This window comes from Lissotriton vulgaris, chromosome 11 (assembly GCF_964263255.1).
Source record: "Lissotriton vulgaris chromosome 11, aLisVul1.2, whole genome shotgun sequence".
NCBI classification, from domain to species: Eukaryota; Metazoa; Chordata; class Amphibia; order Caudata; family Salamandridae; genus Lissotriton; species Lissotriton vulgaris.
The window spans coordinates 8,282,638-8,308,226 of NC_141699.1; the positions used below are offsets into that span (position 1 = coordinate 8,282,638).

Genomic DNA, 25,589 nt, shown 5'->3' on the forward strand with positions numbered 1-25,589 from the left:
TCACCCAGATGTAGCCCAAGTATAGCCCAATGACAGAATGTCCCAGAGTGTTCTAAAGAACAACTAGAGCGCTAACAGTCCTACTTATTACAAAGGTATAGCACACCTGGAGCCATCGTGATGGGAATAAAGTGGTAACTCTTAAAACATTTAATTTAAAAAGGAACAAAATGAGGGGGTATATTATGCAATAGAAGGTATTATTAGTGCTGCAGAAAGAAAAATTAGGGCACATTTTGAGTGACTTTTCAAATCCTCTTCAATTTCATTAAAAAATTCTGACATACAGTCTCCCAAGATGGCCACCAGAGACAAAAGAGCCTAAATGTAGCCCAAATATCACCCAGATGTACCCCAAGTATAGCCCAATGACAGAATGTCCCAGAGTGTTCTAAAGAACAACTAGAGCGCTAACAGTCTTACTTATGACAAAAGTATGGCACACCAGAAGCCATCTTGATTGGAATGAAGTGGTAAGTCTGAAAACACTCAATTTAAAAAGTAACAACATGAGGGGGTTAATTTTGCCATAGAAAGTATGATTAGTGCTTCAGAAAGAAAAATTAGGGATCATTTTGAGTGACTTCTCAAATCCTCTTCTATTTCATTAAAAAAATTCCGACATGCAGACTGAAACATGCACTTTGAATACCAGCAGCAGACGTCCCTGGTGAGCAGTAGCTTTACTACAGTGATCTAATGTGCAACTAGAGTGCTAACATTCAGAATTTATGGCAAATGTGTGACACATCTGAATGCCTTCTTGATGGAACCAAAGTAAACAAGCATTGAAAATGCAATAGATCTCGCCCTCGTTTAAGTTAAAGCCATTCTGTTTGTAATGAGGTGGCTTTTTAGCTTTGCTTTTATTAGTGTTTTTTCAACTTTCATGTAAATAACATGCATCTGTATGCATATAAGTATATGTATGCATGCATTTATGTTTGTATTTATATAGATATACAGATGATATATGTTTATATATGTATGTATATATATATATATATATATATATATATATATATATATTCACTGAAAAAACCATAGGCTATAGACCATATATAGTTAGGAATTAGCATTTACAAAACCTTGAAAATTCACTGAAAAAACCATAGGTTATAGACCATATATAGTTAGGAATTCGCATTTACAAAACCTTATTTTACTCACACAAAACCATTGAAATTCCATATATAGTTAGTTGCACTAACTATATATCGCGCACCCGCAGTCCACTGCTGATGATGTCACATATTACATCATTCATGACATGGTCAGTGACATCACTGATGACATCACTGATGACATCTCAAATGACATCACTGATGACAACATCCAGTGACTGTATGTTTCTGTAAAGTTAAAATATGTCTTACATATTGAAGAATGAGTGGATGTATAAGTGTCTGGATGAAGGATTTAGTAGGTGCATGACTGACTGTATGAGAGTGATTAAATGTGTCTCACTGAGTGCATGGGTTAGTGACTAAACTGTCTTAATTTGTGCATCATTATGTCTGTTGTTCTGTAAACTGTTGCATGTGTTGATAAGTAGCTATATGAGTAACTATATGGGTTATTGATTGGTTGCCCAAGTATTTGTATGGGAGACTGAGTGTGTGTGTGGGTGGCTGGGAGGTGTATGACTCTGTGCATAGATGTGTGAGCAGTTGATTCACTAGATGTATGGTTTCAAAAGTGCATGTGGAAACTGCTGTATGGGCGGTTGACTGTGTGCATGAGTGTATTGGTGAGTGAATAGATATCTCAGTGCTACATGTCAAAGTAAGTACATATGTAAAACACAGTACATGTGAGAGTTGACATATATAAATAACTGTGCATAAGAGCCAGTGAATGTGTGAGTGGCTGTATGGATCATTGTGAACTTGTATCAGGGATTGTATAAGAGAGTAAATATGTGTTAGTATAAGTTTGAATAAGTAAAGTTTGTATAACTGTATAGTTGAGGAAATGGAGGTGTGATTGATTCTTTGCATGACTGACTAGGTGTGTGAGTAACTCCATGGATGAGTGAGTCTGCGAGTGTCTGTTTACACTGATTGTATCTAAGGTTATATTAGAGTCTGAAGAGGTTCATCGTATTATCTATCACATGAATGATATCATCAGTGATGTGATCAGTAATGTCAAATGAGATGTCATCAGTGATGTCATCAGTGATGTCATTTGAGATGTCATCAGTGATGTCATTTGAGATGTCATCAGTGATGTCATCAGTGATGTCACTGACCATGTCATGAATGATGTAATATGTGACATCATCAGCAGTGGATTGCGGGTGCGCGATATATAGTTAGTGCAACTAACTATATATGGAATTTCAATGGTTTTGTGTGAGTAAAATAAGGTTTTGTAAATGCGAATTCCTAACTATATATGGTCTATAACCTATGGTTTTTTCAGTGAATATATATACATTGTCTAGCCTTGGTTTTGGGGCTGCATTGGTGTGAGAAAAATAATATATGTACATACATATATAGGGAGCAAGATATATATGTTTTTTAATATATATTGTTATATTGTTTCCGGGGTCCCGCACATGGGCGGGAATATTCAGTGCTTATGACTATTGATGAGGATCCCCTGAAAGAGAAGAGCCCAGTTCACAGAGTGGAGAAACAAGTGTTGCAAACCTTTCTAAAATCTCATCACAGATGACTTAGATAAAGAATGCTGATCCAGTAACCGCAAAAAAATATTTAAAAAAATAAAAGCGGAGAAATAGATATTTTTTTTTTTTTTTGTTAAATTTATACTTTATTACACCTTCAAGTCACATACACAGCCAGCATCGCCTACAAACCGGAGGCCGGCGGCATCAGAAAATCACCCTCCAATCCCTGGGTAAAGGTAAGTCACACAGCCGTAAAGACCAACAGCCCGAGGGCCTGGCGGCGAAACTGCAGGTGTGGAACAAGTGTGCAGAGGCAATAGTTCATAGCAGCTACATTTGGATGATCACAACATATAAGCAGGATGCACACCCCACAACGCCAACAAAATCAGACCCAGGTGCAGCTAGGCGTGCCAGATTGGCAGGATCGAAATAGCCACCCAGGAAGTACTGCGTATATACCCAGAGTCGAGGGCATCACCAACGGGGACCCAGGGAAAGGTGTATAAAGGGGAGGAGACCCCCCCAGACAAAAACAAACCCACCCACCCCGAAAGAAGAACAAGCCAGACTACCTAAATCCGTGTCCACCACCCACCTCCCACTCTGCACCACAACCCTGGACCCCTCAGCTGAGCCAAGGGAGGTAAGCAAATGCTCACTAGGGCGGGATAACGCTCTGGGAAGGGGACAGCGGTAGCCACAAGCCAGAACAGCCGTCACAAGCAACCCCCAACACAAAACACCACAAAAATCAGGCACGACTCACCACACTGTCACAACATTAAGGCCTTCAACCGACACACTCCTCATCCATAGCTGACGCAGCCCCCTCCTCCTGTAGCACATCCAGCTCCACACTCTCTGGATCCGACTCACCATCCTCTTTCGAACTTTGAAACGCCCTAAACAAACCCCAAAAGTTTTTGGGTCTACTCATCGGAGGTAGGAGTTCACTATACACCTCCGATTGCGTGCAACAGTAAAGCAGGTCTGTTTCCCATCGTTTTTTAGTAGGGACTGGCCCCCGCATCCAGCACAGAGCTATCAGCCGCTTTGCTGTCAGTAATGCCATGTCCGCAAGTCGCCGCATAGCCACAGGAAGAGGTTGTGAAAAACCGAGTAAGGCGAGCGCCGGGTTAGGCAAGATCACCTCACCAAGGATAGCGCTGAGGTCCGCAAAGACCTCTACCCAGTACTTATGTATGGCAGGACAAGTCCAGGCCATATGGAGAAAGTCTGCTGTGTGAAAGTGACATCGCTCACACTCCGCCGACTCCCTAAGGCCATACCTGTGCAACCTCTCGGCGTGTAGTAGACACGCTGTAGGAATTTAAAATGCACCAGGCGGTGCCTACCGTTGAGCGAGATTTTCCTAGTATTAGTCGCACAATAACGCCACATGTCGTCTGAGATGGGAGATTGGAGGTCAGCCTGCCAGGCCAGGCGGGCCTTGGAGGGGGGATATTGCCGTTGTCTATCACCCAGTGACCTAAGAGCTGTGATCAGTTTGCGAGATGAGGGGGTCTTGATGACATAGGTAAGTTCCGGCATTTCCGGCGGTTCAGCTAGGTCCGGGCCTAAAACGGCGAGGGCCGCTCTACGAACTCTGTGGTATTGAAAACTATGAAGCAGCGTTGCCCCGGGACAGGATTGAAGGACCTGCTGCAACGTTTTCAGAGTGCCCTTTGAGAAGAGATCTCCCATGGTAACAATGCCTAGGTCACGTAGCGCCTTCAGGACGCCCTTCTCCGTCAATGGAGCCAACCAGGCCGCCCATTCTACACGGAGCAAAGGTGAATATAGCAGCGTGCACTCACGGGAGCCAGTCAGTGCGTGCCAAGCGTGATTCGTGGCAGCTATGGAGTCCAGATTGCCGACCCTTCTATCAGGTGGATAACATACTGTCGCCGGAAGCGGGACGGGGTCTGCGAAGAGTCGCTCCAGTTTCACATGAGGGATACCTGGATCCCCATGAATCCACGTATGTAGATGTGCACCCTGAGCAAGCCGATAGTATCGCTCCAGGTCTGGAGCCCCAAGGCCTCCCTGTTCGTACGGAAGGGTGAGCGTCTGCCACTGCACCCGCGGCTGTTTGCCCCCCCACGCCAGGCGGACAAGTGTCTGGGTAAGTTGCCGGAAAAAGGCTTTGGAAAGGACTACCGGTATATTCACGAATAGGAAAAGGAATCTGGGGAGCACCACCATTTTCATGAGTGCAATCCCGCCCATAAGGGAAAGCGGGAGCCTGGACCACACTTCGACATCATCCACCAGTTTGGAGTAGGCAACCCCATAATTCTCGCGTATCAGGACCTCCGGGTCCGTATGAATGCGTATCCCTAAATAGCGGATAGAGTCCGTGGTCCATTGCAGAGGGTACTCCGAGTCGAAAGGGAGCGTCACCGGCGTCAGGGGCAACGCCACTGATTTATTCCAGTTGACGCGGAGGCCCGAAAGAGCCCCGAACCTCACCACCTCCCGCAGAACCGCAGAGAGGTTAGTCTCCGGGTCCCGGACATATAGCAGAGTGTCATCCGCATATGTTGAGATACCGATCTGGTACGTCGGAAAGTTTATCCCTTCAAACCGATGATACTCTCGTATAGCGCAGGCGAGAGGTTCCGCTACCATGGCATACAGCAGCGGAGAGAGGGGGCAACCCTGACGCGTGCCCGTCCCAATCTCGATGGGAGCAGTGACCAGGTTACCTATCTTTAGCCTCGCAGTGGGTTTGTAGTATAGGGCTCCCAACATTTGTAGAAACGGTTCCCCTAGGCCGAACTTACGAAGGACCCTCAGCATGAACGACCACTCAACAGAATCGAAAGCCTTCTCCATGTCCAAGAAGATGGCCACAGCTTTGTTTTCGTGCTTGACATGCTGGATCGTGCCTAGGACCGTGCGTATATTATAAGTGAGATTGCGTGAGGGAACAAACCCAGCCTGCTCCGGAGCAACTAGGTCCGGGACCAGCAACGCCAAACGAGTCGCAAGCACCTTAGCATACAGTTTCGCGTCCACATTTATCAGCGATAGCGGTCGGTAGGAGCCACACTGATTAAGGGGTTTGCCAGGTTTCGGGATGGTAATAAGCAACGCCTCTCGCATGGATTTCGACATGCTGCCCTGCTGGCAAATGTCATCGAACAGGAGCATCAAGTACGGGACCAGTTGTTCCTGAAAGGCCTTGTAGAAGGACACCGTGAGACCATCCGCTCCAGGTGCGCTACCAGATCTCATGCCCCCCAGCGCTTCCGTTACCTCCTCTTTCTGAATGGGGGCCATAAGGAACTCCCTCTGCCAGTCAGCCAGGAAGGGCATTTGAATGTAACTCAAATAGTCGTCGATTTCGTCCTCGAGGTGTGCATCCCTCGAGGAGTAGAGGGCAGTGTAGTAGGCTTGAAATTCCGCCAAGATATCCTGCTCCTCCGTAACCACCGCCCCAGCAGCTGCCACCAACTCCTCGATAACCAATGGGGGCCTACTGTTGCGCATAAGTTTAGCTAGGAGTGCACCAGGCCGCTCCCGTTCCCCATACACGCGCGCCGTCGCGTATTTGCCCATGTGTTTAATTTCCCTGTCCGCTTCCTCCTGAAATTCATCTAGCAAGGACTTAAGCTTGACCGTATCAGCTGCGTCCCCCGAGTTCACCGCCTGACTATCCAGATCAGCGAGCTGCGTCTCTAGCAACTGCAGGCGTCTCCTGATAGCTTTGAGCACCCCAGAATGCTTCGACATAGTCATTCCTCTTATGTAAACCTTAAATGCGTCCCAGAGAACTTGGACGCTGTCCACGGAGCCCACATTGGTTGCGAAATAGGCCTCTATGTCTTCGGCGAGTTCCCCTCTGAAAACCTCATCCAAGAGGGAGTACGGGGGGAACCTCCACGTGAAGGGGGGAATCCTCCTGGGAGGAGCCACCAGCAACAGGAGCAAGGGCGAGTGATCAGACAGCGTGCGCGGGAGAACTGTGCAATCCTTAACCATATCTAGCAAAGAGCGGGAAACAAACCAATAATCTATGCGCGTATGAATGTTGTGATAGGCCGAGTAGTGAGTGTACCCACCCCGCCCCGAGTGCCTATGCCGCCACACATCAAGTAAATCAAGTTTCACACATTCCGACAAAAGGAGGGACGCGGAAGCTGCAGGGGACCTAGGGGGGCCCGCAGATCTGTCAAGGTCCGGGTTCAGCACCAAGTTAAAATCCCCCCCCCCACAGCATTCTAGAGCCCACAAACTGCCTGCAGCTGTCAGCAAGCGAAGAATAGAACTCCGGGGAATCGTAGTTGGGGCCATACACATTCACCAGCAGGAGATCATGATCCTTTCCAACACAACGTGCAACCACAAACCTCCCTTCCGGGTCTACCGCCACCCGGGTCAGCGACAGTCGGGATTTGGGATTAGCCCATATGAGCACCCCCCCTAGCATGCGTTGTAAACCCCGCAGCGACACAAGCGGGGCCAAGGCCCCTCACTTGCAACATAGTGCTGGAAAGTGGCAGATGTGTTTCCTGCAGTAAGGCAAGGTCAACGTGATGGCGTTGCAAATAGGCTAAGACCTTCCTGAGTTTGCGGAAATCGTTAAGCCCCCCCAGGACAGCAATCGCAGAGAGCCCAGGGAGCTCTCCGCACTCAGTGATTCAGCAGTCGACATGGCAGTTTAGAAAGTAAAATGTCGCAGAGCAGATAGTGTGGCAGACACAGTGCAGTAGTCAGCAAAAACAAACCCCCCACCCGACGAACCCTGAACCCCAAACAGCATGGCAGCAGCAGTACACAAACACAGCTAACAACCACCCACCCACAGCCGACCAACCCCAACCCGGTCAGACAGAGCATAGCACTACCCACCCTGAGCCCACCCGAAACACCCCACTACAAACCCAGGACCCCCTAGAGGGTCGGAAAGCCAAAAGCGCAGGGGCAGAGGTTCTGACCAGATCACTATACTCTCCAACAAGGGCCAGATACAGTCGTTGCTCCCAGCCCCACCCCCATTGCGTTCGGCACCCCACATAAGCCCCAGCAGCAGAACAAGCAGAGTGGTGAAGAAACAGTCCCCACGTGCCACCGGGAGCAACCCCCCCGATAACAGAAGGAAAGCAACAAAAGTTCGAGCCCCAGGTCGTGGCACCACCACGAGCCAGGCAATTCAAGAGTCACAACCAAAAAGTTATGGTGGCAAAGGAGAGACACATCGAGAACTGGAATGCAATACATACAGTCGCGGTGAAGTAGCCAAGCCAAGCTACACAGCCAGGGACAGTTCAGCCCTGACCCTCCAAAGACACAGCTTCCTCATCCTCCGTACGCTGATCCCTCGGGCTGTTGCGCTGTTCTCTGGCCCATTCCTTAAGCGATTTTTTCAGATCAGCCGGGTCGGTGAAAAAATGCGAATGTCCTTGTTTATTGATCCGGAGTCTCGCCGGGTATAGCATGGCGTAGTCGAGCCCCATGTCTCTCATCTGTTTCTTGTAGGGGGCGAATCGCTTCCGCTCCTCTTGCACCCTAGCTGTGAAGTCAGGATAGAGGGAGATGTTCATTCCTTCAAACTGCAATTCCCCCTTCTCCCTCGCCAGACGGAGGGCCAGGTCGCGGTCCCTGTAGTTCAAAAGTTTTGCAATGATTGGTCTCGGAGGGAGGCCAGGCTGCGGTTTGGGACCGAGAGTGCGATGGGCCCTCTCAACAATAAACATGGGGGAGAAGACGTCCTCCCCTAGGAGCTTGTGAAGCAACTTCGACGAACAGTTCCATCTTTCCGGTGTTGGTGGATTCCGCAACCCCCGTGATGCGGACGTTGGAGCGCCGTGAACGCGTGTCCAGATCCTCCGTTTTGTCCTGTATGACTTGGAGGAGGCGGCCGAATTGCTTACGGTCCTTATCCCACTCCGTTTGGGCCTCCTCCGCCTCCGTCAGCCTACGCTCCGCCATGTCCAAACGTTCCACATGTTTGTCCACTCTCTCGGACATCCTGTCCATACGGAATGATAAGGCGTCGATTTTCGAGCCGATCGCTGACATGCTGTCCTGCAGGCCTTTCTCCATGGCGCCGAGCATTTCACGAATGTCCGCACAGAGCGAGCCCTCCGCCGCCTGTGATGATGTTTCCGGAGGAGCACCCTCCGCGCCCTTCGACCTCCGTTGCTCAAACGTGAGCTTCGGCTGATTTCTGTCCCCTTTCCCCATGGCAGAGTTCACAGAGTATGTGCCAAGCAAGGAGCAAGAGGCGGCTCGATGTAGGGGGAGAGCCGGGGGGAGCGAACTCCGCGAAGCAGACCGGTGCGCAGCAAGGAATGGAGGTCAAAGACGGCGGCCGCGAGCCGCGTGGTACAGACTAGTCCAGGGGAAGAAAGCCAAACTCCAGACTCGGTGCAGGTCACACCGCAGGGTGTCGAGAAACGCCAGTACACACCAAAGCACACAGCCCAACACCAGTGTCTCTCCAGTCCTCAGGCCGATCAGAGTAGCGGCGGAGCCCGCCAACCGGCAGCCGTAAGGCGCAACTTCCCGCGGTCCGGTCCGTAGTCCACACCGGGGAGCCCCAGGTCTCCACCCAGGAGTTACAGCAAACACACACGAGGCAGAGGGGCAACAGCGAGCCAGCACTGGCGAGGATCGGTCCAGAATCAGCACAGGGTAGAAGGCAGTCCGGCAGATCGAGGCCACACAGCAACCTCACGCCGCACGTAGCGTTACGTAGGGCGGGCAGCCCCCAAGGATAGTCCGCGGATTGCGGCCTGGTCCGCAACTCCAAACTCCGCCGGTCCGTTGATCGATGCCACCACCGATTTCGATCAGGAAAGGTGCCCCCAGCAGCCCTAGGGGTCGTAGAAGCAGAATCCGCCCTCGCTGAGGACAGTGAGGCACCAAAAAGGATCAATTTGACGAATATTAAAGGAGCTAAGGCGAGGAGCTCAGCTCTCACACGTCTTGCATGGACGCCAGCAAGCTCCGCCCCGCGGAGAAATAGTTTTTACTAGTGCCCAAATACGTCCTTGCCGAGCCAAGTGCAAAAACAAAACAACTTGACTTGTAGTGGCTCAATTTGGCAGGTGCCGCACGAAGCCACACATTTGTTCCAATGACTGGCATACATTGAGTTTGTAGAGGGATGCCTTGCTGCCAAGATGACAAACGACCTCAGGTGGAAGGTAAAATGAGGTGAACTGCCGCCACTCCAACTCCAAACGAAACCCAATTGGACGGAATGCAGAACAAATCAAAACATTCACCCAGAGTCAAGAGATCTGGGTTAAATCCATCATTCTTTTGCTCACAATGCCACCCCAGTTTAGTCCTGGCAATATGCAAATCAGTCTTGATCCTGTGCCTCATGGGAACAGTCCTACCTGAACTGCCAAGCCAGGTGATCCCTGGACCGGAAACGAGCATCCTAGAACCGGTTTCAGGGTTTCACTCCTCATCAGCCAGGATAGCTTGATTCCAGTTGCACAGTGAGCCCAGGACCCACATTTGGGCATACCTGGCGCACTTAGGGCGAGAAAGCAAAAGACACAATTGATGGATGGAATGCAGAACAAATAAAAACATTCACCCCCAGTCAAGAGATCTGGGTTAAATCCATCATTCTTATGCTCACCATGCCACCCCAGTTTAGACCTGGCCATATGCAAATCAGTCTTGACCCTGTGCCTCATGGGAACAGTCCAGCCCGAACTGCCAAGCCAGGTCCTCCCTGGACCGGAAACAAGCATCCTAGGACAGGTTTCGGGGTTTCACCCCTCATCAGCCAGGATAGCTTGATTCCAGTGGCACAGTGGGCCCAGGATCCACGTCTCCAAGCATGGAGGTGTAGATTGCCCAGGCCTGCGTGCAACACCCTGCCCTGCGACATACAATACTCATGAAGTGGCAATTTGCTCAGAGGATAGATGCTCATGTCCAGGTGTTCTAGGTACCACAGGGTCCTGGCTTAATCTGGTGGCACTGGGAGACTTAAACAGTTGTTCCTAATTCTCTACAGAAATCGGGGAAGGGGAGGCAGGAAGGTTCTCTGGAGTCCCAAGCTCATCTCTAGGCTGAAGGATTCTCTCTGAAAGAGCCTTCTTGGGCACTCCAATAAGCAAGAGTACTGGCATTTTGCGTTCTTGGCAGTGGAAAAAAGATCGAGCCAGGATTCTTCCAAGTAATGGAGGACCCAGGGTGACACCTCCGGGTGTAACTACCATTTGTGGACCGCTAAAAGTCGGCAGCTGAGCTGGTCTGTGCTGATGTTAAGAGATCTCGCCAGGGGGTTCACCACCAGAGACACTCCCAGGCATTCCTGCCACTTCCAGAGGTATAACGCCTTCTCGCAAAGGACCTAAGAACCCACCCCTTCCAGCTTGTTGCAGCCCCACATGCAGTGGTGTGATTTGTCAGCAGCTGTACCTGCCTTCCTCTGATAGTGGGCAGGAAGGCCTTTGTTGCCAAAAGAAACACCTTCAGTTTCATCAAATTGATGTGGGTTGAACTTTCGCTAGAGACACAATCTCTCCCAATTGGCCTCTCCAACCCAGAAGCAATACATCACTGACCACTGTAAAATCTAGGTGGGGTAAGGAAAGTGGTCTATCACTAGACCAAGCTCAGGCCGCTGCCACCACTGTAGATTTCTGGCAACCGCCCCCGAAATTTGGACACATTCTGACAGATTCCCCACATGCTGCGCTCACAGTGACTTTAGGTCCCACTGCAGAGCTTGCATATGTCATATGGCATATCTCAACAGCAGGATGCAGGAAGCCAACAACCTCAGAGTCATCTGCACTGATACCCAGGAAGAGACTGAAATATCAGGATCATAGCCCAAATGTCCTGAACTCTCCGCTCAAGGAGAAAGGCATGAAACCGTACAGTTTTCAGAATGGATGTGATGAAAAGGAGGATCTGCAGAGTCTAATATTACTTCTGCAAGTGTTTGTGAACCCCAATGATATAAGGAGGTTCGCCATCATTTGTAGATGGTGGATGACAGGCTGGGGCAAGGCTGCCTTCAATAGTCAGTTCTCGAGGTAGGGAATACCAGTACCCCCAACCTCCGAAAGTGTTCTGCAACCACCACCAGTAAACATCAGAAGGGACAGTAGTGAGGCTGAAAACAGAAGGAGCACTGAAAACTGAAAATTCTTCTTGACCACTGTTGACCGCAGTTAGCGCATGTGGGCCTGCAGGGCAGTGATATGGAAGTAAGCGCCCTGTAGGTCTTAAACCACCGGTCTCCGTGGTCTACAGCAGGCAGGACATGGGATAGCGTCAGCAGGAACTGGGCTAGCATCAGCAGCTTAAATTTGGCCTTCTGCAGGAAGGCGTTGAGAGGGCAGAGATCTAAAACAGGACACCAAATAGTAGCCGCAGTAACACCCATCTCCTACTTCCTATGCTGCAACCCTTTCTATGCACCTTTTGGACAAAAGCACCTGCACTTCCTGCTGCAAGACGGACATCTGGTCCTCCGTCAGCTGCCTGATGGAGGTGGAAGGTGCAGTGGGTGGAAAGAAATGGGAGGGCATAGCCTCGTATAATTTGAGGGACCCACCTGTCCAAAGTGATCGCTTGTTAACCTTGGATGAAATATCGTATCCTGCATCCAACAGGGTTGCTGTGAGCTAGAAAGGACACCCTAACACGTTTTTGAGGCAGAAGATGCTGGAGACTGAACTGACGTCTATGCAGAATCTGCAGTTAGAAGTAGCTATCATAATGTTCTATTAACCAAGGCAACAGTGGATCAATTTTTAAAGATCACCCAAAACTCATTTTTAGGGGTTTAAGTTTGGTAAATAGCATATCCCTCTTCCACCTTAATGTGGGTTTTCCATATATGCATCTCACGTAGATCTGAAGCGGACACACAAGATAGTGTGCATCCACAGTCCATTTTTAGCACCATCAAGCACTGCTCCTACAGTGTACACAAATCACTAATAGTCACAGACATCAATTCTGTATAGGTTCAAACCTTACTTTGGCACTGACCGGTTCTCTGCTGATTGTCATGGTCTTTATTATTGCTCATAAAACAGGTGAAGATCTTAAAAATTGGCTTGACATAAATACCACATGACCGATACTAAGAAATTACTAATTTGACATTATTAGACATTATCCTCTAAAATAAGTGATTACCTCAGGCTAGTGCTGTCCCAGATTCCTAACTCTGGAGGTGGTTTACTCTCACTCAAGGCCAACGTTCTATCTTCCACCATTCTTATTTGAGACTGTACTGTGGAGCTGTATGCATCAACATTCCTTCAGATAAAAAACCCTTCTTAGCCTGCAAGGTTTCTCATCAGATTAGAGGTGATCCCAAGGGTAGACGGTGTACACAACGGAATACTATGCAACCTACACTTTACGTAGTTTATGACTACTGAACAGCCCACTCACCTGCTGATAGACGCAAAGCTAAAGATCTTGCTAGAGAGGTAAGTACGTGCAACAACCTCAAGCTGATAGAAGCAATAGCCAGGACTCACTTCTTTTTATCAGAGCTCTCGGTTTCTGGAGGAATTCCAACCATGATTACAGTTCCTTTTTCGACATCAAGGGGCGCAGCCATGATAAGTGGGAGAAGCTTGCATCTTTTGTTCTTAGTCTGGAAAACAAAAAACAGACTACTGTAAACTCACGTGGAATTATCAGCCAACCAGCCAGCTTTGTTCCAAAGCTCTAAAGGAAGCTCACCATGAAAATCCATTTAAAAAAAAGAATTATTGCATAAATATGGTATCTTTGCAGACAATGCTTTTTCCATATTGGAAGCTCAGTGCATCCATATTCAAATGGAATTTGTTTGACTTAACTCTAGCTACAGTTATCCATGTTGATATTTTTAATTGATTTAGATACTCACTAGATTACCACCAGGTTGATACTTATCAGCACTTTTATAATGCCATAATTAGCTAGATAAATTTAATTCAGCAAGCTGCATAGCCTATCCACCTTATCTCAGTGTGCAGTGCAGCCAATGAGGTGAATACGCATTAAGTCCACTTCCTATTGGGCATCATTAGCTTTTAAAAGCATTAATGTGGGAAAAAAACTTAAAATGCTTTCGGTCTGTATTTGAGTAGTTGTCACCTGCTTCAGCCATGTTTTCTTGGTCAGGCTAACACTGCGCACAGGAAGTGCCTGCCTCATACACTCAAGAGCCTTGCGTTTCAGCTCTTGCGGTGAGAAATAACTGGATAGTTTGCTAAGCAAGGAATTCTTTACATTTGTTACTAGTGAAGGCCAGTCTGTTCTCATGATCCAAACCAAGCACCAGCTCGTATTCTTTGTACGAAATGTTACCATTTGACCAATACTAGAACCTCGAATGAGATACAGTATACATTTGGATCTGGCCTGTGCTTTTCAAGCTTTTTTATCAATTCTTTTTCAGTAGTACTCCCCTGACTGGCTGGCTTTCACAGACTATTCTTTTTTCTTTGGTCAATAAAGAATTTCAGACATTTTGACCCTGTGAATTTCACTGACATTGATGATGAAGGAATAGAACCTTACCTGTAACTCCTGTTCTCTCGTAGGGGAATTTCCATTATAGTCCCTATGCACTGAATAGTTCCATCCATGTGCGGGACCCCGGAGCACTTCAATATATATCTTCTTAAGTGTAGACTTTGACTTTTCTTCAGAAAGGCCTGCAAAGCCACTTAAGAGACAGATTATGCAGCCTATATACATAGGCTACAATGACCAAATTCTTCATCATGAAGTCAAAATAGGGCCAGACTAAAGCATTTATGAAGAATTTCAAGATTTAGCAAACCACATCAATCTCCCTCACAAACCCTTTGTTAGGATAGAGATGAAGGAGAGCAGGGCAGTTAAGCCTCATAGGCTGTCATTATTTGGTTAAAAAATGAAACTATGCCTTTAAGAACCCAGAGACTACTAGTATCCCATAATGCCAAGCAGGGGGCAGTTGCTTCAGTTTGTTTTCAAGGCAATGTATGATAATACGTAGATTTCCTGGATACTTCTGCCCACTCCACTGGGAAGGAGGGAGGGTTGCTTATGACTACAGAGAGAACAGAGGTTACAGGAAAGAAACTATTCTGTCTCTCATAGGGGATTTCCATTTATAGTCATAAGCACTGAATAGAGTAGCAAGCTCATTCCCACTAAGAGTGGTGGAGAAGACCGAGGATCAACTAAGGTAGCCTTTAAGCAAATAGATTTCGGAGGAAAGCCTGCCTACTTAAGCGTCTGCTATCAATCAATCAGGGGGTTTATAGAGCGTGCTACTCACCCCAGAGGGTTTCAAGGTGGTAGGAGTGGGGGGTGGGAGGGGGGGTAAGCTCCTACTCAGTCGAAGAGCAGGGTCTTGAGGTCCTTCCTCAAGGCGTGCAGGTTCGGGGAGCCTCTGGTGCTGATTGGGAGCTCGTTCTAGGTCTTGGCTGCGATGTAGGAGTACGTCCTTCGTCCTGCTCTGCTTCTACTGATGCAGGGGACCTCTGCTAGGGCGAGGTCGGCGGACCGGAGATTCATTTCGGGAGCATGGAAAGCAGACTCTTTAGTTGAGAAATTTGGGTCCGATGTTGTGGAGTGATTTGTAGGTGTGTGTGAGAAGCTTGAAGGTTATTCTCTTCTCGACGGGGAGCCAGTGTATGTTTCGGAGGTGTTGCGTCATGTGTTCGTGCCCGGGAGGAGGGGGAGGGGGTGTACCGGCCATGAGTCTGGCCACGGCATTCTGGATGGTATGGAGCTTGTGTAGGAGGGTCTTGTTGATGCCGGCGTAGAGGGCGATACCATAGTCCAGTCTGCTGGTAATGAGTGAGTGGGTGACTGTTTTTCTGGGCTGGGGGGGGGGGGGGGGGGGCCAATGGAAGGTCTTTTGGAGGATGCAGAGGCTGTTGTAGCTGATGTAAGCGTCGGCCTTGATCTGGCGGGTCATTGAGAGGGAGGAGTCTAGGATGATGCAGAGGTTCCAAGCGTGGTCTGTCGGGGTGTGGGGCTCCCGAGGGTGGAGGGCCACCAAGTGTCTCAGGCGGAAGCAGAGGGTCCCAGGATGTGGACCTCTGTTTTTTCCAGTGTTGAGCTTCAGGCAGCTGTCCTTCATCCTAGCCGCGAAGTCCTTCATTCCTTCCTGGAAGCTGATCCTGGTGCCATCTGGATTCTTTGGGAGGGAGAGGATGAGCTGGGCGTCATCAGCGTAAGGTACTATGTTGAATGCGTGCTGTCTGATGATGGCGATGAGGGGGCCCATGTAGATGTTGAACAGTTTGGGGCTGAGCGATGATCCCTGTGGGTTCGGAGATGAAGGCTAGGAGGGGTGGGGAGTCCGATCCTCTGGGTTCTGCCGATGAGAAAGGAATGGATCCAGTTGAGGGCCGTTCCCTGTATCCCGGCGTCGTGTGGTCTGGCTGCGAGGGAGGGGTGTGAGACGGTGTTGAACACTGCGGAAAGGTCCAGTAGGATGAGGGCTGCGGTGTGCCCCTGGTCGAGTAGCATGCGGATGTAGTCGGTGGCAGCGAGGAGAGCGGTCTCGGTGCTGTCATTGCTGAGGAATCTGGACTGGGAGGTGTCTAGGATGGCGTTTTCTTCGATGAACGCGGTCATCTGGGCATTCACGAGTATTTTGATGACTTTGGTGGTGAAAGGTAGCAGGGAGACAATAGTTCTTCAAGTCTGTGGGGTCGGCAGTGGGTTTCTTGGGGAGGGGCTTTACTTCTGCTCGCTTCCAAATGTTGGTGTAGATGCCGGATTGAAGGGAGGCATGGCTGGTCAGTCGTAGTTCGGAGGCGATGGCGGCCCTCTGGTAGATGTGCGGTGGCAGGGGTCCGTTGGGGTTCCAGACCAGGTTTTCATTATGGTTGCAGTGATGAGTTCAGCCGTGGCGGGAGACCAGCTGGTTATAGTCGGCTGGTGGTCATCGGAGGGGGTAGGGGCGGTGAACGGTGTCTGGTCGCTGAAGTGGTTGTGGATGGCCTTGATTTCTGATGGAAGTAGGAGCTGAGCTTGTTGCAGAGTTCCTGGGAAGGTGTAATGTCTGGTCTTGCTGGGGGGGGGGGGGGGGGGTTGGTGAATTGCTGTAAGACGTTGAAGAGTTCCTTGGTTTTGGTTCAGTTAGCGTCGATTTTGCTCTTGATGAAGGTCTGTTTGGTGTCCCTTATGAGCTGGTGGTACTTCTTCCTGGCGCTCCTGTGGTTGTTAAGGTCTTCTGTGGTTTTCCGGCTTCCTCAGGTCTTCTTGAGGGGTCTGCAAATCCAACTGTGGAGTTCGGTGGCTGCAGAGTTGGCGTCAGTGGCAGTGATGGTGGGGGGGGGGGGGGGTCGAAGAGGAGGGTGGCGTTGAGGATTTCTTTTGTGATGTTGCTCCAGTTCCTTTGTGGCGGGTGGGGGGCCAGTCTGGGTGCGGTGGTGGAGTTGAAGGTGAAGTGCACGCAGTGGTGGTCGGTCCAGGGAGGCTGCGTGGTGTGGCAGAAGTGGATGTTTGATCTTCCTGCGAAGATGGGGTTGAGGGTGTGTCCTGCTCTGTGCGTGGAGGTGTTGACTGGCTGCTTCAGTCTGAGGTTGGAGAGGTTGTCGAGGAGGGTGAGGAGTCGGGGTCGCTGAGGTTGTAGAGGTGGAAATTCAGGTCTCCGAGTAGCATGTAGTCCATGGAGGTGATGTCATGGGGTTACGATGAGGTTGGTGATAGCTGTTATTGCCAGAGAGTGGGGTCCCGGAGGTCTGTAGACTAGGGTGCCACATAGTGTGGTCCTGGGGGAGGTTTGGATCTGGAAGTGGAGGTGTTCTGTGTTGGAGTGGGGGTTGCACCTGCTGAAGGTGGAGAGTCGGAGGCAGGTCTTGTGTGGGATGGCGAGTCCTCCTCCTGGGCGGTCCTTACTCTGGATTTTGTAGCCTTCGGGGATTGCGGTGGCGATGTCAGGGCTGGAGGAGTCGGTTGTCCAGGTCTCCATGAATAAGACGTTGGGCACGAGGGTGTCTATCAGGTCCCAAATCTCTACGGCGTGTCTGGAGAAAGCGCACGTTGAGGAGGATGCACGTCAGGGATTCAGTGGTGCAGGCGTCCCGGGAGCCTGCGGCTGACGTGGGGGCACTGTGGGTGGAGCAGGTGCGTTGGCAGTGTCTGCAGGAAAAAGGTACGTGTGAGGTGTTAGAAGAGGAGCTCTGGCAGTCAGGGTGTCTTCCGGGGTTGAGAGCGAGGAGGGTGGCGTTGTCATATCGGCGAGCCTAGGGTATCTAGGGTGCCTGGCGCTGGCCGCAGTCGGGTCGTGGACGGGCACAGACGGGCTTGGCTTTGGCGCGCCAGCGGTGCGTCTGCTGCGAGCGACAACACAGCGATCGTCATTATGGAGGCGAGGGACGGGACGTTCAGCTGGGAGGCAGGAAACGGGCAAGGGCAGGGGGGAGGGGCCGCAGGAACAGCGAGGGGAAGAGAGAGGGGCAGGGACAGTAAAACAAAACAGTGCACAGAACCAAGGAAAACAGGGCCACAGAAAACAGCAGGAATCGGGGCACAGTTAAGCAACGAGAACCGGGGCACAAATTGAACAACAGGAACTGGGCACAAGTGAATACCGAAAATCGGGGCAGAGTTAAGCAACAACACGGGCACAATTGAACAACAGAAATCAGGGCACAATTAAACAACGTAAATCGGGACAGTTAAGAAACAAAACGGGTCAACAATTTAGCAACAAATATCGGGACACACCACACAATTTGCCCAATCAAGGACAGCAGCCTCGAACACCCAGGCAGGGGGCTCAGCGGAACGTTGGAGCGTGGAAGCTTGCGGGGAGTGCGCTGGCTATGGCATCAGAGTCCAGCCAATAGTGCTTGGTGAATGTGTGAACTGATCTCCATGTGGCTGCTTTGCAAATATTCGCTGTAGGGAGATTTCTCATTAAAGCGGCATTAGCCGATTTACCTCTAGTGGAGTGTGCTTTAGGTTTAGCTGATAGTGTTTTGTTAGCTTTTTGATGGCACAAGCAAATACAGGAAATTATCCATCTGGAAATTTATTACTTGGAATAGGCTATACCTGTACGGACCGGAATAATGTTCAGGCGCGACAGGCACAAGCAGTTGGTACCCTGTCGATATACGGACCGGGTCGTTGTTGATAAACAATTGTTTCGATCCGTGGATGTCTCGTGTTTTATTAAGATAGAATTTAAAAACTCATTTCATATCCAGGGAAGAGTTCTTTCAACTGGAGTAGACGGATTCTGAAAAAATGTTGGTAATGAGATGGCGTAGTTGACATGGAAGTCCAAAAACACCTTAGATAGGAATTTTGGGTGAGTCCTCATGACCACTTTCTTGAAGTGGAAGACTGTATATGGTTTGTGAGAACACAGGGCTTGAAGCTCACTAACGCTGCGAGCTGATGTTATTGTTACAAGGAAAGCGGTCTTCCAAGAAAGGGGCTGCAGGGAGGCTCAAAGGGATCCTGCATAAGACGTGAAAGGACAATGTTTAGTTGCCAGGGAGGCGAAGGACGCCTAATGGGAGAGAACCCCTTGAACACTTCCTAAAAATCCTTTGTTACCGGGATAAAAAAAAAAATAGGTTAGTAAGGGACATTTTCTGTAGGCAGCAAGAGGTGCCAGGTGAACCTTTATAGAAGAGGATTGTAAACCAGATTTATTCAAGTGTAAAAGGAATGGAAGAATGCCATAATCTTGGCACATAGTAGGGTCCACGTTCTTTAGAGGAACACCAAATGCATAAACTCTTCCACTTGAAGGCCTATGAGGAAAGGGTTGAAGGCCACTTAGCCTCCTTGAGGATCTCCATGCAGTCTTGAGCAGGAAGCACAAGGAGGAGATCACATGTCCAATTCAATTAAAGTTGGACTTCTTGAGACCTTGACGTCTTTATGATCCAGTCGTCTAGTTATGGGTAGATGAAGTTTCGGTGCTTTCTTGGATGGGCTGCCCACACTGCCATGCACTTTGGAAATGTGCTGGGTGCTGACTTTAGGCAAAATTTAAGTACTGTGTACTGTTACTCATAATGGTCCTTTCCCACAACAAATCTTACAACTGAGATGCTTACTGGTAACTGGAATGTGAAAGTATGCATTGTGAAGGTCAATGGAGCAAAGCCAATCTCCCTGGTGAAATTGGGGTTAGATTTGATGTAATGCCAGCATCCAGAACTTCTCTTGCCGAATCCACATGTTGGCTATTTTGAAATACAGCATGTGTCTGAATTTGTTTTTGTCTTTCTTATTCACCAGGAAGTACATGAAATAAATGCCTGTCCCCTGTTGACTGCGAGGAACGGACTCCACTGCCTTCTTCAGTAAGAAGATGTTGACTTCTGACTGGAGCAATGTAAGATGGAAATTGGACAGTTTTGGAGGAATGGACAGTGGCAGAGTGGAGAACCTGAGACAATATCCATGTTGCACAATATTCAGAACCCATGCTTCTTTGTAGTATGTTAGTCAGATAATAAGAAATGCTTCCCCCGACCGGAGTAGGTAATAGAAGAGGGGGAAGTGAGGACTCATGGCTTGGATCCTGTTGCTGGTCTACCCCCTTGGGCAGGCGGGTGGGTAGAGCGTCCTCTTGTCTGTTTACCCTGTTGCTGGGACAATCTGTGGTGCTGCTGCTGAGATCTACCTGTGTACCACTGAGGCGTTTGACCCTCTGAGAACAAAACAGACGCTGGTAAGGTGGGAACGATTTTCTTTGTTCTTTTGGTTTCTCTAGACCCACTTCTTTGAGGGACTCCATTTTGCTTTTCATTCTCACCGTTTCAGGGTCAGCATGACTTCCAAAAAGTGTGCAACCTGAGAATGGCAAATTCTGAATGCGTTGTTGCGACTCCAGCTTAAGGTATGTCAATTGGAGCCAAGCAGGTCTCCTTAAGGGTCAATCCATGACAACATCCCTGTGCAGCTAGTAGGGAAAAATCTGCTGCTGCACTAACCACCTGATTAAATACCATTGCCCCTTGTTGACTATATCCATGAAGTCTTCTCTCGTCTTTTGGAAGAAGATCAGCAAAATGCTGGAAGGGCTCTGTCATATCTGCTTAAGAGAGCTGTAGCGCTGGCTGCTTTTAATTATGTTGCTACAGTGCGGCACACTTTGCTGAGTCCAATTTCCTGCTCTCTATCCGGAGGAGCAGATGATGATGATGGAGATGTTGAATGGTATTTCTTAGCCACCAATATGACCACAGAGCCTGGTGGAGGGTCAGATCAGAGGAATAGAGGGTCTTGATACCAAGGTCAGTATTTCTTTTGAAGTCCTGACGGAGCAGGCTTTATTATGAGTGGTGTCAACAGCTCAATGGCAGGCTCTAAGAGGTCAGGGACCAATAGAAGTAGAGGTCTGGAAGCTGGTGTAGAGTCTCGAATATCACAGATGGGGAAATTGTTTAAACAGACATCTGTTTATTCAGTTTGGCAGTCCCTCGCACCAGGACCTCGTCGAAAGTTATAATGTCAACCACAAGGAAGACATGAGGTGGTGGAGAGTCTGATAATGTTGGTAAATATTGGCCTGTAAACGTGGAGGGAGTATCTGTAGGTCTACGATGAGATGAGAATGGCTTGCTCTTCCTTGCACCAGAGCAAACAACATCTCATCTATTCGGAATGAAAGTCCTTTACAAATAGAAATTGAGCTCACAGGGTCCAATATATGCAGCTGTTTTAGCACGTTCGAAAACGCGACAGAAGACTGCAAGCAGGATCCTATGAGAAAGATGGGTGCCCAAAACCAACTAGGAAAAACAAGTACACCCTCAAGACTTTCTAATTCTGGAAAAAGAAAATTATTGGTTAAGAAGTCTGCATTTTTATTTTTTTATTTCCTGGGTAAAAAAAAAAAAAAAAAAAAAAAAAGTGGTGATAAAAGTAATCACTGTACGACAAGGATTAGTTACTTACCTGTAATCCTAGTTCTCTTCCAGGGGTATCCTCATCAAAGTCATAAGCATTAGAATATTCCCGCCCATGCACCGGACCCCGGAAACATTATATTATATGTGCCCCACACACACATATATATATATATATAAAAATAAGCAATTGCAGCCTAATAAACACCAGAGCTGAATTATGCTGCAAAGAATTTCCATAAACCATGAACAAACATGCATTATAAACATGAGCGACAACAACAGCTTTGTTTTAGAACTGTTTTAATGCTCATAAAGCAGTGGAAATTCTCATGAAACACTGAAAGCATAGGAAGCTCCCAGGCTGCATTGCAAAACTACAGTCTAAGAAGACTGAAAAGCTAACCTGCATCAACATGCAGTAAACTGACACTGTGCCTTTAAGGCACCCATGACCCCCAGCTTCCCATCATGCCTCAGGGGTGACAGTTAGGTCAGTTCTTTGCGGGGACTGAAAAAACCATGAAACATTTTGGTTAACCATATCTCCAACTTAAAATAATCCTTTGCCCGGGGAGGCAGGAGGGTTGCTTATGACTTTGATGAGGATACCCCTGGAAGAGAACTAGGATTACAGGGAAGTAACTAATCCTTCTCTTCCAGGGGATCCTCATCAATAGTCATAAGCACTAGAATAGAATAGCGAGCCTCACCTCATCTCCCTGCGGGCAAAGGAATAATGAAAACAGTAATATCAATACTAAGCCTAGAAAAACTAAGCTTGTACAGGTCGCAGGCTACCCAAATAGATTCCTCAAAGAGGCTTGTCCTACTTGAGTATCAGTCCTGGAATCAGATTCAAGACAGTAATGCCTTGTAAAGGTGTGAACTGATCTCCAGGTTGCAGCCTTGCAAATCTCAGACATAGGGACATCATGTAAGAAAGCTACTGTGGCCGCTTTCCCCCTAGTAGAGTGTGCTTTAGGTGACAACAGTAATGGTTTGCCCGCCAGCTGGTAAGCCAATTTAATACAGTAAACAATCCATCTGGAGATGGATCTTTTGGCAGCTGGAAAGCCTGTTCTCATTGAACCATAGTTGACAAAGAGCTGATCCGTCTTCCTAATACTTTTGGTATTTTCCAAATAAAACTTAAGCACTCTCTTGAGATCTAAAGAGTGCAGAGACCGCTCAGCAGGGGTCGCAGGGTTTGGAAAAAAGGATGGAAGAGAAATGGACTGATTAATATGAAAATCAGAGACCACTTTAGGTAAAAAGGATGGATGTGCTCTTAAGACTACTCTGTTGTGGTGGAAAACAGTGTAGGGTTCTTTTGTACACAGCGCTTGTATCTCACTTACTCTTTGCGCTGATGTAATTGCCACCAAGAACGCAACCTTCCAAGAGAGGTGTTGCAATGAGGCTTTGTGGATGGGCTCAAAAGGAGGCCCCATCAACTTGGATAGAACCAGTTTCAACTCCCAAGGAGGAGAAGGATTCGGCACAGGGGGATAGACTTTCTTCAACCCCTGAAGGAAATCCTTGACCACTGGAACTTGAAAGAAAGAAGTTTGGCTTGGTGATTTCCTATACGCCACAATGGCGGACAGATGTACTCTAATGGAAGCATACTTCAACCCAGATGTTGCTAGGGAAAGGAGGTACGGTAGAACAACCTCCTCCTGCCCCGTAGTAGGGTCAAGATGACGCTTCCTGCACCACATATAAAACCTTTTCCACTTGAACGCAGAAGACGCTCTTGTGGAAGGCCTCTTAGCTTCTTTTAAAATGTGCATACATTCAGGAGGCAGGTTCAGATGTCCGTACTGCAGGAGCCATGCTGTCAGGTTCAGGGACGGAAGGTTGGGATGCAGAATCCTCCCGTTCATCTTGCTCAACAAGTCTGGTCTGCAAGTTAGCCGTTTGTGTGGACACGCAGACAGATGTAGAAGGTCCGGGTACCACCACTGCCGTGGAAAGTCCGGAACTATTAGAATCATCTCCATGTTTGACCGGAGGAGCTTGGAAACCACCTTTGGGATCAGCGATAGGGGAGGAAATGAGTCTCTGACCAATCCATCAAGAGAGCATTCCCCTGCGTCCCTGGCCGGTGGAATCTGGACGCGAAGGTGTGGCATTTTTTGTTTTCGTCGTCTGCAAACAAGTCTATAGTCGGACGACCCCAACAACGGAAAAGCTCGTCTACCACCTCGTCGATTAGCACCCAGTCTAGCTGATCTTCGAAGTGCCTGCTGAGTGCGTCTGCCTTGACGTTTAACTCGCCTGGAAGGTGCACTGCTACTACTGTGATTTCAAGCGAGAAGCCAGTGCCAGATCGCCTGTGATTCCAGGGAGAGAGGGCGTGACCTTGTGCCTCCTTGTTTGTTCAGATAGAGCATGGTGGTTGTATTGTCAGTCTTAACCAGGACTAAGTTGGTCTTGATCGCTGGAAGAAAAGCTTTGAGCGCAAGATGCACCGCTCGGAGCTCCAGCATGTTGATATGGTAGGTCTGCTCCTGCGCTGACCACCGACCTTGATTCTGAAGGCACCCCATGTGTGCCCCCCAGCCTTGTAGAGAAGCGTCTGTCACTATTGACTGCGTTGGCAGAGGTTGGTGAAAAAGCACTCCCACCAGAACCTTCTGCGGTCGAGTCCACCATTTGATGGAAGTCTTCGCTGCTTGGGGCAGACTGGTCCGGTCCTCCCAACACCCTGTCGCTTGGTCCCATTGGTCCTCCAGAGCCTGCTGTTGTAGGAAGGTGGATATCGGACTATGGTTACCCCCAACTTTTTGCCTAGTGTTTCGCTGGTTTTCGACTTAGTTGGCCTGGGATCCTGCTATTCAGGACCCCAGGCTTCCTGCTCTCTCTGTTAAAATGGACATCCATGTACTTTAGGTGCATTTACCAATTGGTATTGGGTCACTCTTGTAAGTCCTTGTACAGTGTACCATAGGTAACCAGGGCTTAAGTGAACCCAAGGCCTACCAGGGGCTGCAGCATTTATTATGCCACCCCTGGCTGGCCCTCCAAATCTGACACAACTGGCTGATCAATCAGCTGGGGCAAGGTGGTATAATCACCCTTTGCTTTAGATATAGTATACCTACATCTAAACCTAAAATGGACACATATACTCCTATAAGTCACTCCATTGGCAGGCCTTAACAATCCTGGAGGCAGAGTGCTTGGAATTATGTGAGATAGTGCTCTGGCATGAGCTGAGCCTGTCTACAGCATTCGGAACAAAGTCTTTTAGCTGTTTCCATGATAACGCTATACCATATACTCTTAAGTGCATTATAACCTTGCGTTATTGCTAACTTTGGCATAGCATTATCAAAACAACTCCAAGCGCCGGGACGCCCCTTTGCTGGGGCAGCTGTGCGCTATAGAAGTTTGCATAACATAACATAACAAAACATGTCGAGTAAGGTGTCATAGGAATTGGAATACTACCCCCTCGCCAGTTCTGGCGACGGGGGTAGCATTCCACCCTTCTAGAGGGACACGACATGTATGGAACTGTGAACCCCGGTTAAAGTTAACTCGAGCCTCAGCATCACAAAATGGAGGCTGCCACCACAGACACAAGTCTGACCTCCTGCTGCTGGGAGTCCTTCCAGCGAGGGAGGCTTGGACAAAGGGTTTCCTGCCTTGGGCCCAGACAGGATTTTGTGTATTAGGTAGGACAGGCCTGAAAGGAATGAGACATGCCTGGGGCACACAAGGTGCCCTGTGCATATGTTGATGAGCTCCCTGGCGCTGATGGTGGTGGGGGGGGGGGGGGGGGGGGGGGGGGGGAGGGGGGGGGGGTTTCACAGTAACTGGGGATTTTGAGGGCGGGGTTTCTTTTTGGGGTTTGGGGTTTGTTTAGAAAAGCAGATGACGGACAGTGTGTTATCCGGACCAGCTCCAGCATCCTACTGACCCCAGCTGCATTTGCTGCCCAACCCCAGGGATATGGGCGGATTGGCTATATAGCAACGTTATGGAAGGAGGACGGTGGGCTATATCTTGTATAAGTTGTTTATAATACGATGCTGGTCGTTACTGTATTGTTTTACTGATTCCTGCAATAAAAATATATTTAAAAAAAAAAAAAAAAAAAAAGGTGCCCT

At 48.7% G+C, this 25,589-nt stretch overlaps 1 protein-coding gene across 1 annotated transcript in view; it reads right to left on the minus strand.

The window, feature by feature from the left end:
* The window catches only part of CDC45 (cell division cycle 45), a 428,728-nt gene that overhangs the window by 72,015 nt on the left and 331,124 nt on the right, over window positions 1-25,589 (minus strand). Inside the window, exon 16 of the mRNA XM_086942644.1 lies at window positions 13,129-13,247. Coding sequence (XP_086798770.1) covers window positions 13,129-13,247 — 119 coding nt within the window. The remainder of the gene's footprint in view (window positions 1-13,128; window positions 13,248-25,589) is intronic.